The 15,010-nt window shown below is 41.5% G+C and overlaps 1 protein-coding gene across 2 annotated transcripts in view; it reads left to right on the top strand.

The window, feature by feature from the left end:
* Window positions 1-14,706: 14,706 nt before the first annotated feature.
* The window catches only part of LUC7L (LUC7 like), a 30,011-nt gene continuing 29,707 nt past the window's right edge, over window positions 14,707-15,010 (top strand). The window contains exon 1 of one of the 2 annotated variants that reach the window (XM_046666099.1): window positions 14,707-14,877. In XM_046666099.1, the coding sequence (XP_046522055.1) occupies window positions 14,817-14,877 (61 nt within the window). In that variant the 5' untranslated portion in view covers window positions 14,707-14,816. The remainder of the gene's footprint in view (window positions 14,878-15,010) is intronic. The other variant, XM_046666097.1, reaches the window with a different exon arrangement.

Here is a 15,010-nt window from a genome sequence, read left to right as displayed (position 1 = left end):
TCCTAGTGCCATTGATTGAGTTAGTCCCTCTTTTCCCCAGCGATGTGCAGTTTCACCTGCCATATTTTTTTTTAAAGATCGATACCTGAGCTGACCTCTGTTGCCAATATTCTTTTTAGTTTTTTTTATTTCTCCCCCAAAGCCCCCCAGTACATAGTTGTAGATTCTAGTTGTAGGTCCTTCTGGTTGTGCTATGTGGGATGCTGCCTCAGCATGGCTTGAGGAGTGGTGCTAGGTCCATGCCCAGGATCCAAACTGGTGAAACCCTGGGCCACCAAAGCAGAGCACACAACTTAACTAGTCAGCCACAGGGCCAGCCCCCACATCTGCCATATTTAAAAAAAAATCGTACATGCATGAGTTTCTGGTGGTTTTTTAATGTTCAGCTTTATTAATTTTATCCTAATGCTCACATGAGGTGTTCTGGATCAGATCAGTTTTTTTGTTTTTTTTTTAAGATTGGCCCTAAGCTAACATCTGTTGCCAATCTTTTTTTCTTCTTCTTCTCCTCAAAGCCCCCCAGTACATAGTTGTATATTCTAGTTGTAGGTTCTTCTAGCTGTGCTATGTGAGACACGGCCTCAGCATGGCTCGATGAGCGGTACTATGTCTGCACCCAGCATCTGAACCCGCGAAACCCTGGGGTGCAGTATCGTAGTGCACGATTTCTTAATAATTACCCCACAGTAATAATTCGCATGTTGAGTCCCTCACACCTCCTCCCCATAGGCCTTACCCTGGGGCAGCACATAGAGAACTGATAGACATTTTTCCTGCCTGAGTGGCCCGACTCAACATTGGTGAGGGATGAGGAAAAACGACTGTTCTGTGTTTACAAAGGGGAAGAGGCAGCTGGCCTTCTGAAAGGGTCTCCTCACTGCTCCAGCCCTTTGATATGAAAATGAATCTAACCAGGGGCCAGGCAGCCCCAATGTCTCTTGTCTAACCTTTGACGTGTAAATATTGTGCCTAAAAAGATAACACTCCATTCTCCCCAGTCCCTAGGCACCTAATCCTGGCTGTAACCACTTGGCTCTCTGAGAGAGAGAGGGAAGCTATTACACTTTTGAATCAGAGCAATTAACTAGACAAATGGCTACAGGTCTAATTCTCACGGTATGTGAGGAGTCTGAGGTGACTAGGGCCCTTTCTGGGAGCTCTGGGGAATTGAAGGAAGTTCTATTTCCCCACAGCTTCTTTCTGGAATCTGTATTCTCTTCTGTTGTTCTCTCCACCCATTCTCGTGCAGGTACACACAATCTCGGTTACAACATCCTTATAATAACTCATGATGTCCAGTTGGACAGATACCTCCACCTTATCCTTCTCTTGGAAAGCTTCAGCCATTCGTCCTTCAGTAAAATTTTACAATCAGGCCAAGTTTCACAGAAGAACCTCATAGGGGTTTTTTAAAGAATTGCATTGAATCCATAAATCACTTTGCAGGAGAACTGACAAGATATTATCTTCTAGCCACTTAATTTAGGCCTTCTGTGATGTCTTACAGTAAGATTTTTATTTCCTGCGTACATGTCTTTTGAATCTTTTGTTAGATTTATTCCTAGGCATTTTGTGGTCTTCAATGCTTTCGAAAATGGTGTCTTCAGGGGCCAGCCCACTGGCTGGCATTCCGCTTCAGTGGCCTGGGGTTTTTGGGTTCAGATCCCCAGCACAGACCTAGCGCCACCCATCAAGCTACTCTATGGCGGCATGCCTCGTAAAATAGAGGAAGATTGCCACAGATGTTAGCTCAGCAACAATCTTCCTGAAGCAAAAAGAGGAAGACTGGCAGAGATGTTAGCTGAGGGCCAAACTTCCTCACCAAAAAAAAAAAAAGAAAAAGAAAGAAAATAGTGTCTTTAAAAAATAAATTATATTTTCCATTCTTGGTATATAGAAATAGTGGATAGCCATCCATATATTATTTTTTAACCAGAAACTGTGCTAACCTCACTGTTTTTAATACTTTATTGGTGGATTCTTTTGAATTTTCTAGGAATATAATCATATCATCTGAAGAAAGACAATTTTGTTTTTTCCTCCTTGATCCTTGTGTCTTTAATTTCTCTTTCTTGCTATTCTGAGCTGACTGTTCAATAGAAGCAATAGTAGGCATCTTTGTCCTGTCCCTGATTTTAAAGGGAATACTTTCAAAAGTTGCCCATTTGCTCTAGGATTTTGGTAGATATTCTTTAACAGGTTAGGAATGTTTCTTTCTATTCCTAATTTCCTAAGAGTTTTTATCATTGATGTGCATTGAATTTTAACTGCTTTTTCTGCATCTCTTGAGATGATTATGTGGTTTTTCTCCTTTAATCTTTTAATGTGGTAAATGCTGTTAGCTTTCTAATGACAAACCATCCTTGCATTCTTAGATTAAACCAATTTGCTCGTGGCCTATTATCATTTTACATAGTGCTAGATTTCATAGTGCTGACATTGTTTGGGATATTTGCCTCTATGTTTATGAGTGAAAAAAGATAATAATAGTTTATTTTACTCTCCTTGTCTGTTTTTGCTATCAATGTTATATTGGTCTCATAGAATGAATTGGGGAGCATTTAATCTTTTTCTATTTTTTGGAAAGGTTTGTATAAGATTGGAATAATCTGTTTCTTTAAAAGTTTGGTAGAAGTCACCAGTAAAACCATGTGGGCCTGATGCATTTTTGAGGAAGAATTTTAAAGTAAGATTTATTATTATCTTAATGTTAGTGCATAAAAAATAAGGTTAATTAGAGAAGGAGACAGAGGGAAACTTCAGATACTGAGGTGAAGATCTGGGCAGGCTCAAGGCTGTTAAAGATTGATGGCATAAGTCATTCTATTACCCCAAGATGTATGACATTCCTGATTTTTGACAATTCTCACTTGCTCTACTTAAAATGAAGCACAGTTACAACCTTTTGACTGTTGAGAAAAATGAACATTTAGAGAAGGAGCAAAATAGAATTTTCCCTAGCATAAAGGGGTGTTGTTTTCCCTTTGTACTTTCCCATACATTGTAATATGTAAACTCAGAGCTTCATTTTATTAAGTATATATTAGTGTTTTGTTTGTTTTTTCACGGTCATGGTCTCCTCCTCCTCTGGGGCCTTCTTTGCCCTCCTCCTGGAGCTGCGGCCAGGCCCCTTTGAAAGGAGGGTGTGGGTCACTCCTGGCTGTGACTGCCTACCTGCCCCTGCTGAGGGTCAAAGTCGCTCCCCAGGCATCAAGGGGACCTGCAGGCCATTGTTTTCCTGCAGGTTCACATGCTTCAGAAATCACACAAACTGCTGCAAGGAGCCCAGGAAAGATTTTCAATTACTCTTTTAACTTCCTTAATAGTTATATGACAACTATTATCAAATCAATGTTAGTCAGTTATTTTTCTAGGAATTAGTCCATTTAGCACAAGTTTTTGAATATAGTGACATACAGTTCACAGTGTTCTCTTAGTTTTTAATTTCTTCTCTCTCTGTAGTTACATTCCCATTTTATTCTTTATTTTGTGCCATCGCTCCCGTTTTTTTTCTTTTGGTGAGGAGAGATTGGACCTGAGCTAACATCTGTTACCAATCTTCCTCTTTTTTTTTCCTTCCCAAAGCCCTCGTACGTAGTTGTATATCCTAGTTGTAAGTTATTCTAGTTCTTCCATGTGGGACACCACCACAACATGGCTTGATGAGTGGTGTGTAGGTCTGCACCCAGGATCGGAACTGGCGAACCCTGGGCTGCTAAAGTGGAGTACACGAATTTAACCACTCGGCCATGGGACTGGCCCCTCATCTCTCCCTTTTTTCCGTCAGTTTCACCAGAAGTTTGTCTCTTTTATTAATCTTTTCAAAGAACCACCTTTTGGCCCTGATGATCTTTTCTATTGTGTGTTTATTTTCTATTACATTGATTTTTGTCTTCTTTTTGTCTTCTCTTTCCTGCTTTATTTAGTCATAGTCTGTTTTCCTTTTCTAACTCAAGTTGAATGCTTATTAGGTCATTAAATCTTAGTCTTTAAAAAATATTTTAAGCATTTAAGACTATGGATTGCCCTTTAAATACCATTTTTGGTGCATCTCCCAAATTTGAATATATAGTATTTTCACTACCACTCATTTCTAAATATTTTTATTTTATTCAAAAGCTATTTATAGGGGGCTGGCCCCATGGTCGAGTGGTTAAGTTCGCGCGCTCTGCTTCAGCAGCCCAGTGTTTCGTTGGTTCGAATCCTGGGTATGGACATGGCGCCGCTCATCAAGCCACGCTGAGGCAGCACCCATGTACCACAACTAGAAGGACCCACAACTAAAATATACAACTACGTACTGGGGGGCTTTGGGGAGAAAAAGGAAAAAAAATAAAATCTTTTAAAAAAAAGCTATTTATATTTGTACTTTATAATCTCCAAATGTACGGGTATTTTTTAACTTACCTATTTATTATTGACTTCTAATTTAACTTACTTGTGGTAAAGATTGTGGGCTTTATGATGTGGAAATTAATAAGAGAAACCTCAACTAGATTGGAGTTGGGGGTGCCCGCAGGAGAGCTCTCATCCCCATCACACATGGTCAGTTACACCAGACGGGAACAGACAGGACACTAGCATCTCCCACAGGAAGTACAACTACTTTGCTACTGAAGGAAGATTTCTCTCCCCACTTGGCAACAGCCCAGCCAATGAGAAACGCCCGTAGCTCAGCCAATCAGAAACACCACAGCTCAGCCAATCAGAAATGCCACAGCCCAGCCAATGAGAAACGCCTGTAGTTCAGCCAATCAGAAACACTGCAGCTCAGCCAATGAGAAGCCATCCCCACCCTGAACTGCTAATTTCCCCCAATGAACTTTCCTTTAGAACAGTCCCTCTCTCCTCCCCCTCTTCTCTATAAAAGCAGCTTCCATCCCTTGTTTTGTGGATTTGCCTATGGTTCACCATAGCATGCACATCCTGAGTTACAATTCTTTTTGCTATTCCTGAAGAAACTCATTTTGAGGATAAAATAGGCAAATTCACTTTTTAAGTTGACAATGACACTGATTCTTTTAAATCTATTGACGTTTGCTTTATGTCCTTGTTATTGAACACAAACACAGGTTCTTTTACCCACTGCACGGGAGGGCCAAAAACTGGAAATGCCAGGCTTGCGGCAAGGAAAGAAGTTTATTATTGAAAGGCAGCCAGACAAGGAGATTAAAACTCAGATCCACCTCCTTGAAGGGAAAAGGGTAGAGGTTTTATCTGGGGTTTTAGGTAGGGGAGCGAGAGCATGTGCTGGGGATTTAGGTAGGAGAGAGGGAGCGTGTGGCCTTGCTGGTTGGTGCCTTCCCACCAGCCTGCGTTTGGCCTTGAAGACTGAATTTCTTTTCCCTTGACTGTCTGGACTTCTCTGGTTAGTTTTCACCTTCAGCCTGCGTTTGGCCTTGTGAGGCTGAATCTTGACGTCTGAACCTTGACTTCCTGGAAAAGACAGCTCACTCATATACTAGAAGGGACAGAAAGACCTGGTTAGTTGTAAACAACAGTTGATTATGCTGAACATACATAGCTGCAGTTATCAAAGCTCATCTCAAAGTTTTTGCTCCAGGGAAGACTTTTTTGACTCCTTCATTCTCAGTGTCATCCTTGTTTCATGATTGATTTTTGAAAATGGCCTGTGTGCTTGAGAAAAATGTCTATTCTCTGATTGTTGGATGCAGAGTTCTATACATGTCCTTGTATCAAGACTGTTAATTTGTTATTCAAATCTTTTATATCTTTACAGATTTTTGGGCTGTCTGATTAATACATTTTGAAAAGGGTATGTTGAAATCCTCTTTTATGATAGTGTGTTTGTTTTCTCTGTAGTTCTGTCATCTTGTGCTTTGCATAATTTGAGGCCATTTTATTAGGTGCATACATGTTTAGAATAGTTATATCTTCCTATGAAGAAAACCTTTTTAAATACAGAGACTTCTCTTCTCTATTCTTAATAATATTTTTTCCATTAAACCTTACACTGTAACTATATCAGGTTTGTTTATATTGTTGTTTGTCTACATATTTTTCAACACTTTTACATTCAACCTTTACATGTCTTTATAATTCACGTATATTGCTTCTGAATAGCGTAAAACTGAATTATCATAAAATCCTGATTTTCTCTTTTAACTGATAAATTTAATCTCTTTATAATTATTGTGATAATAATTTATTTGAATTTTTTTCTACCGTATAATTTTTTAAATATACTTTTTCTTTTGGAATAATTTTAGAGTAAATTTGCAAAGACAGTACAAGAAGTTCCATGTCCCTTTCACTCAGTTTCCTCTAAAGCTGACATCTTACATTACTATGATACATTTGTCAAAATCAAGAAATTGGGGCCAGCCCCGTAGCCTAGTGGTTAAGTTCTATGTGCTACACTTTGGCAGCCCCCGTTTGGTTCCTGGGCTGGGATCTACACTACTCATTGGTGGCCATGCTGTGGCGACAACACTCATACAAAACAGAGGAAGATTGGCACAGCTGTTAGCTCAGGGGGAATCTCCCTCAGCAGAAAATAAAAACCAAAACACTAAGAAATTAACATTAGCACATTACTGTTAACTAAATCGCAGACTCTATTCAATTTCACCAGTTTTCCCACTAATGTTCTTTTTCTGTTCAAGGCTCCAGTCCAGGCTGCCACTTTGTATTTAGCCATATTATTTTAAATTTTTATTTACCCCACTTTTTCAATGCTTCTTTAGTGTTTTTGATTGATTAAATTTGTTTATGTTCTTGGTCCGTTTTTTCCCATATGCCTGTTGGCGGTTTATATAATCCACTTATGTTTTTTAAGTGGTTACCCTTGAAATTTTACAATGTATATTCAGTTTAACAAAGTTAAATTTAAACAGTATCTTAATGAACCTCTGAAACAATACAAGGGCCACAGAACTCTTTAATTGTTCACCCTTCTTTTTTTTTTTTTTTTTTGAGTTAATGATAGGTTACAATCTTGTGAAATTTCAGTTGTACATTAATGTTTGTCAGTCATGTTGTAGGTGCACCACTTCAGCCTTTGTGCCCACCCCCCACCCCGCCTTTCCCCTGGTATCCACTAAACTGTTCTTAGTCCATAATTTTAAATTCCTCATACGAGTGGAGTCATACACAGATTATCCTTCTCTAGTTGGCTTATTTCACTTAACATAATTCCCTCAAGGTCCATCCATGTTATTGCAAATGGAATGATTTTGTTCTGTTTTACAGCTGAGTAGTATTCCATTGTATATATGCACCACATCTTCTTTATCCATTCGTCTGTTGATGGGCACTTAGGTTGCTTCCATGTCTTGGCTATTGTAAATAATGCTGCAATGAACATTGGGGTGCATAGGACTTTTGGGATTGCTGACTTCAAGCTCTTTGTATAAATACCCAGTAGTGGGATGGCTGGATCGTATGGTAGTTCTATTTTTAATTTTTTGAGGAATCTCCATACTGTTTTCCATAGTGGCTGCACCAGTTTGCATTCCCACCAGCAGTGTATGAGGGTTCCTTTTTCTCCACAACCTCTCCAACATTTGTTACTATTAGTTGTAGATATTTTTGTCATTCTAATGGGTGTAAGATGATATCTTAGTGTAGTTTTGATTTTCATTTCCCTGATGATCAACGATGATGAGCATCTTTTCATGTGCCTATTGGCCATCCGTATATCTTCTTTGGAGAAATGTCTGTTCATGTCTCCAGCCCATTTTTTGATTGGGTTGTTTGATTTTTTGTTGTTGAGTTTTGAGAGTTCTTTATATATTAAGGATATTAAGCCTTTGTCAGATATATGACTTGCAAATATTTTTTCCCAGTTAGTGGGTTGTTTTTTTGTTTCAATCCTGTTTTCATTTGCCTTGAAGAAGCTCTTTAGTCTAATGAAGTCCCATTTGTTTATTCTTTCTATTGTTTCCCTTCTCTGAGAAGGCATGGTGTCCGAAAAGATCCTTTTAATACTGATGTCAAAGAGTGTACTGCCTACATTTTCTTCCAGAAGCCATATGGTTTCAGGTCTCACCTTTAGGTCTTTGATCCATTTTCAGTTTATTTTGGTGAATGGTGAAAAAGAATGGCCAATTTTCATTCTTTTACATGTGGCTTTCCAGTTTTCCCAGCACCATTTGTTGAAAAGACTTTCTTTTCTCCATTGTATGCCCTCAGCTCCTTTGTCAAAGATAAGCTGTCCATAGACGTGTGGTTTTATTTCTGGGCTTTCAATTCTGTTCCATTGATCTGTGCACCTGTTTTTGTACCAGTACCATGCTGTTTTGATTACGGTAGCTTTGTAGTATGTTTCGAAGTCGGGGATTGTGATGCCTCCCGTTTTGTTCTTTTTTCTCAGGATTGCTTTAGAAATTCGGGGTCTTTTGTTGCCCCATATGAATTTTAGGATTCTTTGTTCTAATTCTGTAAAGAATGTCATTGGGATTCTGATTGGGATGGCGTTGAATCTGTAGATTGCTTCAGGTAGAACGGACATTTTAACTATGTTTATTCTTCCAATGCATGTACATAGAATGTCTTTCCATCTCCTTATGTCGTCATCCAATTCTCTCAGAAAGGCCTTGTAATTTTCATTATATAGGTCTTTCACTTCCTTAGTTAAACTTACCCCAAGGTATTTTATTCTTTTTGTTGTGATTGTGAATGGTATTATGTTCTTGAGTTCTTTTTCTGAAAGTTCGTTATTGGAGTATAGAAATGCTACTGATTTATGCAAATTGATCTTGTACCCTGCAACTTTGCTGTAGTTGTTGATTACTTCTAAGAGTTTTCCAATGGATTCTTTGGGGTTTTCTATATATAAGATCATGTCGTCTGCAAACAGCGAGAGTTTCACTTCTTCCCTCCCTATTTGGATTCCTTTTATTCCTTTTTCTTGCCTGATTGCTCTGGCCAGGACCTCCAGTACTATGTTAAATAAGAGTGGTGATAGAGGGCATCCTTGTCTCGTTCCTGTTTTCAGGGGGATGGTGTTCAGTTTTTGCCCATTGAGTATGATGTTGGCTATGGGTTTGTCACATATGGCCTTTATTATGTTGAGGTAGTTTCCTTCTATGCCCATTTTGTTCAGAGTTTTTATCATAAATGGCTGTTGGATCTTGTCAAATGCCTTCTCTGCATCTATTGAGATGATCATGTCGTTTTTATTGCTCAGTTTGTTGATGTGGTGTATCACGTTGATTGATTTGCAGATGTTGAACCATCCCTGTGTCCCTGGTATGAATCCCACCTGATCATGATGTATGATCCTTTTGGTGAATTGCTGAATTCTCGTTGCCAAAATTTTGTTTAGAACTTTTGCATCTATCTTCATCAGTGATATTGGCCTGTAGTTCTCTTTTTTCGTGGTGCCCTTGTCGGGTTTTGGTATCAGCGTGATGTTGACCTCATAGAATGTGTTAGGAAGTGTTCCATCTTCCCTAATTTTTTGGAATAGCTTGAAAAGGATAGGTATTAAATCCTCTCTGAAAGTTTGGTAGAATTCCCCAGGAAAGCCATCCAGTCCTGGGGTTTTATTCTTTGGGATGTTTTTGATTGCTGTTTCAATCTCTTTCCTTGTGATTGGTCTGTTCAAATTGTCTGCCTCTTCTTGAGTGACCTTTGGGAGATTGTAGGAGTCCAAGAATATTTATCCGTTTCCTGTAGGTTATCCATTCTGTTGGCATATAGTTTTTCATAGTATTCTCTTATAATCCGTTGTATTTCTGCAGAGTCTGTTGTTATTTCTCCTCTTTCATCTCTGATTTTGTTTATTTGAGCTTTCTCCCTTTTTTTTCATTGTAAGTCTGGTTAGTGGTTTGTCAATTTTATTTATCTTCTCAAAAAACCAGCTCTTTGTTTCATTGATCCTTTCTACTGCCTTTTTCATATCAATAGTATTTATTTCTGCTCTGATTTTTATTATTTCTCTCCTTCTGCTGACTTTGGGCTTTATTTGTTCTTTTTTCTCTAGTTCAGTTAGGTGTAGTTTAAGATTGCTTATTTGGGATTTTTCTTGTTTGTTAAGCTGTGCCTGTATTGAGATGAATTTTCCTCTTAATACAGCTTTTGCTGTATCCCATATGAGTTGGTATGGCATGCTATCATTTTCATTTGTTTCCAGGTATTTTTTTATTTCTTCTTTAATTTCTTCAATGATCCATTGCTTGTTCAGTAGTGTGTTGTTTAGTCTCCACATCTTTGTGCTTTTCTCAGCTTTTTTCTTGTAATTAATTTCTAGCCTTATAGCACTGTGATCGGAGAAGATGCTTGATGTTATTTCAATTTTTTTAAATTTGTAGAGGCTTGCCTTGTTTCCCAAGATATGGTCTATCTTTGAGAATGTTCCATGTGCACTTGAGAAGAATGTGTATTCAGCTCTTTTAGGGTGAAATGATCTATATATGTCTATTTAATTGTTCACCCTTCTAACTTGCTATTGTTGTTCAGTATTTTATCAGTCTTTTTTTAAACTCCACAAACTAATTTATTCTTATTTTATACAGTCTTTGTCTCCATTTTTACATGTTCACCATTTTTTCCCTGTTTCACTCACCATTCCTTCTTACATCTCAGACTGTCTTTTGAGGTAATTTTCTTTCTGAATGACATCCTTTATAAATTCCTTTAGTGCAGGTCTCACTGTCTTAGCTTTGGTTCCCCAGAAAGCTGAACCTGACCGAGAAGCTTTTGTGCTGCTGCTGTGGGCTTGGCAAGCCGAGGAGTTGAGGGCAAGATATCTTGGACTCTCAAGGTCTGGTTGTAGTGCTCCTTTATTCAGAGAATAGCATGGGGACAGGACCCATGGGCAGTGAAGAGCTGCAATGTGTTGAGGGTAGGGCTAAATTTATAAGGCGTAGCCGTGTGAGTTATTTTTTACAAGACAAAGGAAAGATAACGTAAAAAAGTTGTTAAAATGGTGTCACTGCAGGTGGGGTCTGGTTCTCGTGTGGTCGTATAACTTTACACACAAATAAGGTCAGGATGTCCTGTACATCCCAGAGGGTGATACAGATCAGCACGTGGGCCAGAATGCCTTGGGCTTCTCTCCTTGGGGCAGCCTTGATCCTAATCACTGCTACTCTACTGAAGGGCCTCAGTCCCAGGGAATTAGGAAAGGGAGTGTTGACACAAATAATCCGTAACCAACTATAAGTGAAAATTTGGATGAGTTTATTCTGAGCCAAAATGTGAGGCTCATAGCCCAGGGCCTTCCTTCCCCAAGGAAGGACAGGCACCAAAGAAGTAGGCTGTACAGAGTGGTTATATACCCTCAAAGAAGATGTTTTACATATGATTGAAATGCCCCTTTTACAGTTGTCACGAGACTGCTCTGTCAGCCCAGTGATTGATGGACACAGCAGGCAGTAGGTGTGCTGTCTTGGTGGACACAGCAGGTCTGTTGTCTTGAGCTGGGTGGTCACAGGTGAGCATAGCAATCAATTCCTAGCCTAAGGAAAGATGCTCATCCTTAAGGAAATGCCAATGTGGAGGAAGTTGCACCTTTATCTTAAGGGCATTTGTTCTTGTCTTTGGGACATAGCAAATGTTTAAAGCAGATATACAATGCATGCTCAATGGCCACATCAGGCCCTTTTGGAAAAACAAAGTCAGGCTGAATTAGGCTCACACCAGATGGCTTCCTCATATACTGCAATATATCCTATTGCTTGCCATTTCTATTTGTCAGGAGCAAAGGGAGTGAGGCATGGAAGGAGGAGAGCACAAACAAGGGTGAGTTAATGAGCTGGGCACTGTTTGGTATCAGGGACTCTGGACTGCTTGCTTTCCTAAGTCTGTCTTTGCCAGAGGATATGGACATTGGAGGGAAATAGTTCGGCGTGGCAACGGCTTCTCATAGGCTGGGCTGTTGCCACGTTTGGGAGAGAACTCTTCCTTCAGTAGTTAGGGAGTGGCACTTCCTGTCCAAGATGCAAGCGGCGGACTCTTCCTGTCTGGTATAACTGACACGTGTGATGGGGGTGAGAGCGCCCCCTACAGTCCTTCCTGACTCCAATTTAGTTAAGGTTTCTGTTAATTTCCACACCCCATAGACTTAACTCCTCTGTGCTTCTGGGTTGCACCTGTGGGTTTACATCAGGCCTTGGTGACAACCGGGAAGCCCCTGGGTGGGGCAAGAAGCACAAATTGCACAAGGCGGTCACTGAGATCAATGTTGAAGTGTCACTACTGCTTCGCACCCTTAACTCCTAAGCCTTTGTATTTTAGCTATTGGCGACTGTGGTCAGTAGTCTCCAAATATGGCTACTGAAAGTTCCTCTCATCGTTGTACACAAGCTGCTCCTCACATTGAGAGGCAGCATCTGTTTCCCCTCCCCTTGAGTCTGCACTGGCTTTTTGACTTGCTTTGACCAATAGATAATGAAAGAACTAAAGTTTGGGGTCTGAGCCTAGGCCTTAAAAGAACTGACAGCTTCTACTCTCTCCCATACTATGAAGCAGCTTGGGCTAGACTTCTTGATGTCATACTCTTGTGTACGGAGAGAGAGGCCACATAGAGGACCACAGAGGAGCCAGGCATGTCAGTGAAGCCTTCTTGGAACTTCGCTCGGCCCAGTTTCATACTAGCAATCTTGTGAACCCAGCCAACACCACCTAGAGCAGAAGAGGCCACATCCCAGTGGGGGGGATCAGAATTGGCCACCCCAAAATGTGTCTCTTTGCCTTGATTATTATTATTTTTTTTAAAGATTTTATTTTTCCTTTTTCTCCCAAAGGCCGCCGGCATATAGTTGTGTATTTTTAGTTGTGGGTCCTTCTAGCTGTGGCATGTGGGACGCCACCTCAGCCATGTCCACGCCCAGGATTTGAACCAGCGAAATCCTGGGCAGCCAAAGCAGAGTGCGAGAACTTAACCACTTGGCCACGGGGGGGCCATGGGGCCGGCCCCTACCTTGATTATTTTTAAGAACAAAAGACTCTGAAAGAAGCTTTCATCTCCCCCTCTAACTGCCTAAAAGAAATTTAAGGTAAAAGGCCTGGCCCCAGGACAGGCCATCCCCATAGATAACTCTGGGTATTCGTAGACTGTCAGGGTCCTTCTAAGCCAATTCTTATCTACCAAACATTTGCTTTTCCATCTCCGTGTGAATTGCCTTCCTCCCCTTTGAAGTCCCAAACCACTACCCCAACACCCACCTTTGTCTTCAGCTGAAGATGGAATGTAAGGGAACAGCCTCTGCCATTTTGGCGAGTTACTCAGTTTTCCTGAGTTTCTCCTGTGTATACATCCTATTAAGATTTGTTTGACTTTCTCCTGTTATTCTGTCTCATGTTAGCTTAATTTGTAGACCAGCCAGAAGGATGTAGAACGGGTAAAGGAATTCTCTTCCTCCACTACACCAGCTAAGCCCTGAGTGAATTCCACAGAATCATGAGAAATAATAAATCATTTTTGTTTTACACCATTGAGTGTTTTGTTTCATTTCATTTCATTTTTTGCTGAAGAAGATTAGCCCTGAGCTAACATCTGTTGCCAATCTTCTTCTTTTTTTGCTTGAGGAAGATTAGCCCTGAGCTAATATCTGTTGCCAATCGTCCTTCACTTTATATGTGGGTCGCTGTCACCACATGGCTGACAAGTGGTGTTGGTCCGTGCCTGGGATCCAAATCTGTGAACCCAGGCTGCCAAAGCAGAGTGTGCTGCTGGCCACTCTGCTGGCCATGGGGCTGGCCCCACACCATTGAGGTTTTTTTTTTTTTAAGATTTTATTTTTTTCCTTTTTCTCCCCAAATCCTCCTGGTACATAGTTGTATATTCTTTGTTGTGGGTCCTTCTAGCTGTGGCATGTGGGACGCTGCCTCAGCGTGGTTTGATGAGCAGTGCCATGTCCACACCCAGGATTTGAACCAATGAAACACTGGGCCACCTGCAGCAGAGCACACGAACTTAACCACTCGACCACAGGGCCAGCCCCAATACACACCATTGAGTTTTTAAGTGGCTTACTTACATAGAAATAGATAACTGACATGATTTACCATAAAATGGATCTCTTGGTATGAGGCAGTGTTGTGCAGGATCCCATGTCAGTGAATCAGGCACTCTGCAAGCCTTTCCAGGTGTGTTTTGGTGTGGGGGCATTGTATTCAGGAAAAGCAAATACATATCTTGGATATGGTGACAGTTCAGTAAGGATGAATCACTGTCCCCCTAGAGTATAAAGGATCCAATGTAGTCAACCAACCTTCCAGTGGCTGGCTGCTCTACTCACAAGAGAGTACCATAGCAAGGATTCATCTCTGATGTGGCTAGGGCTGGACAGCCTTGTGTATGGCAGACTACGAGCTCACAGAGGAACTACCACGAAGTAATAATGACAGAACCTAACATTAATTCCATGCTTGATTTAACTTTCACAAAAGCCATATGACAGGCACCGTTAGAATCCTCATTTCACGGAGCCTGAGAGTATCTAAAATGTTCACGGTTTCATGATCAGCATGAAAACACACAGGACTTATTTTCTTGTTTTGGATTGTCTATATTTATTTCATTTTATTGCAGTTTAGCCTCAGTAAAGCACATGAATAAAATCAGGGTTGGGACTTTGGCTCCGCCCTTTGGACAACTTGGTCGGACCACTGGAGCCTCAGTCTCTTCCAGAGCCCAATTCCGCAGCCCATCTCGCCTCAGAAACTACATTTCCCAGCAGGCCAAGCGCCGGCGCCGACGCACTTCCTCCCGGCGTCCCCCGCGGCGGGAAGGAGCCGAGCGAACTCGAGGCCGACGCGAGCAGCCTTCGTCGTTGCCGCCGCCGCTGCCGCTGCCGCGCTGAGAGAAGCCGCCGCGGCCGTCCCTGCCGCCCCCGCCGGCCACCATGTCCGCTCAGGCGCAGATGCGGGCCCTGCTGGACCAGCTCATGGGCACGGCCCGGGACGGTGAGTCGGGGCGGCCGGCCAGGCGAGGGGCCGGGTGGGAGTGAGGCGAGGCCGCCGGGCGGCCTGAGGCGGGGGCCGCGAGCGTCTGCGCCTGCGCCGGCGCCCCCTCCCCCGCGCTCCGACCGCAGGCGCC

This window comes from Equus quagga, chromosome 7 (assembly GCF_021613505.1).
Source record: "Equus quagga isolate Etosha38 chromosome 7, UCLA_HA_Equagga_1.0, whole genome shotgun sequence".
Taxonomy (NCBI): Eukaryota; Metazoa; Chordata; class Mammalia; order Perissodactyla; family Equidae; genus Equus; species Equus quagga.
Note: the sequence above shows the minus strand (reverse complement) of the source record. Positions and strands in the feature narration are given on the sequence as shown.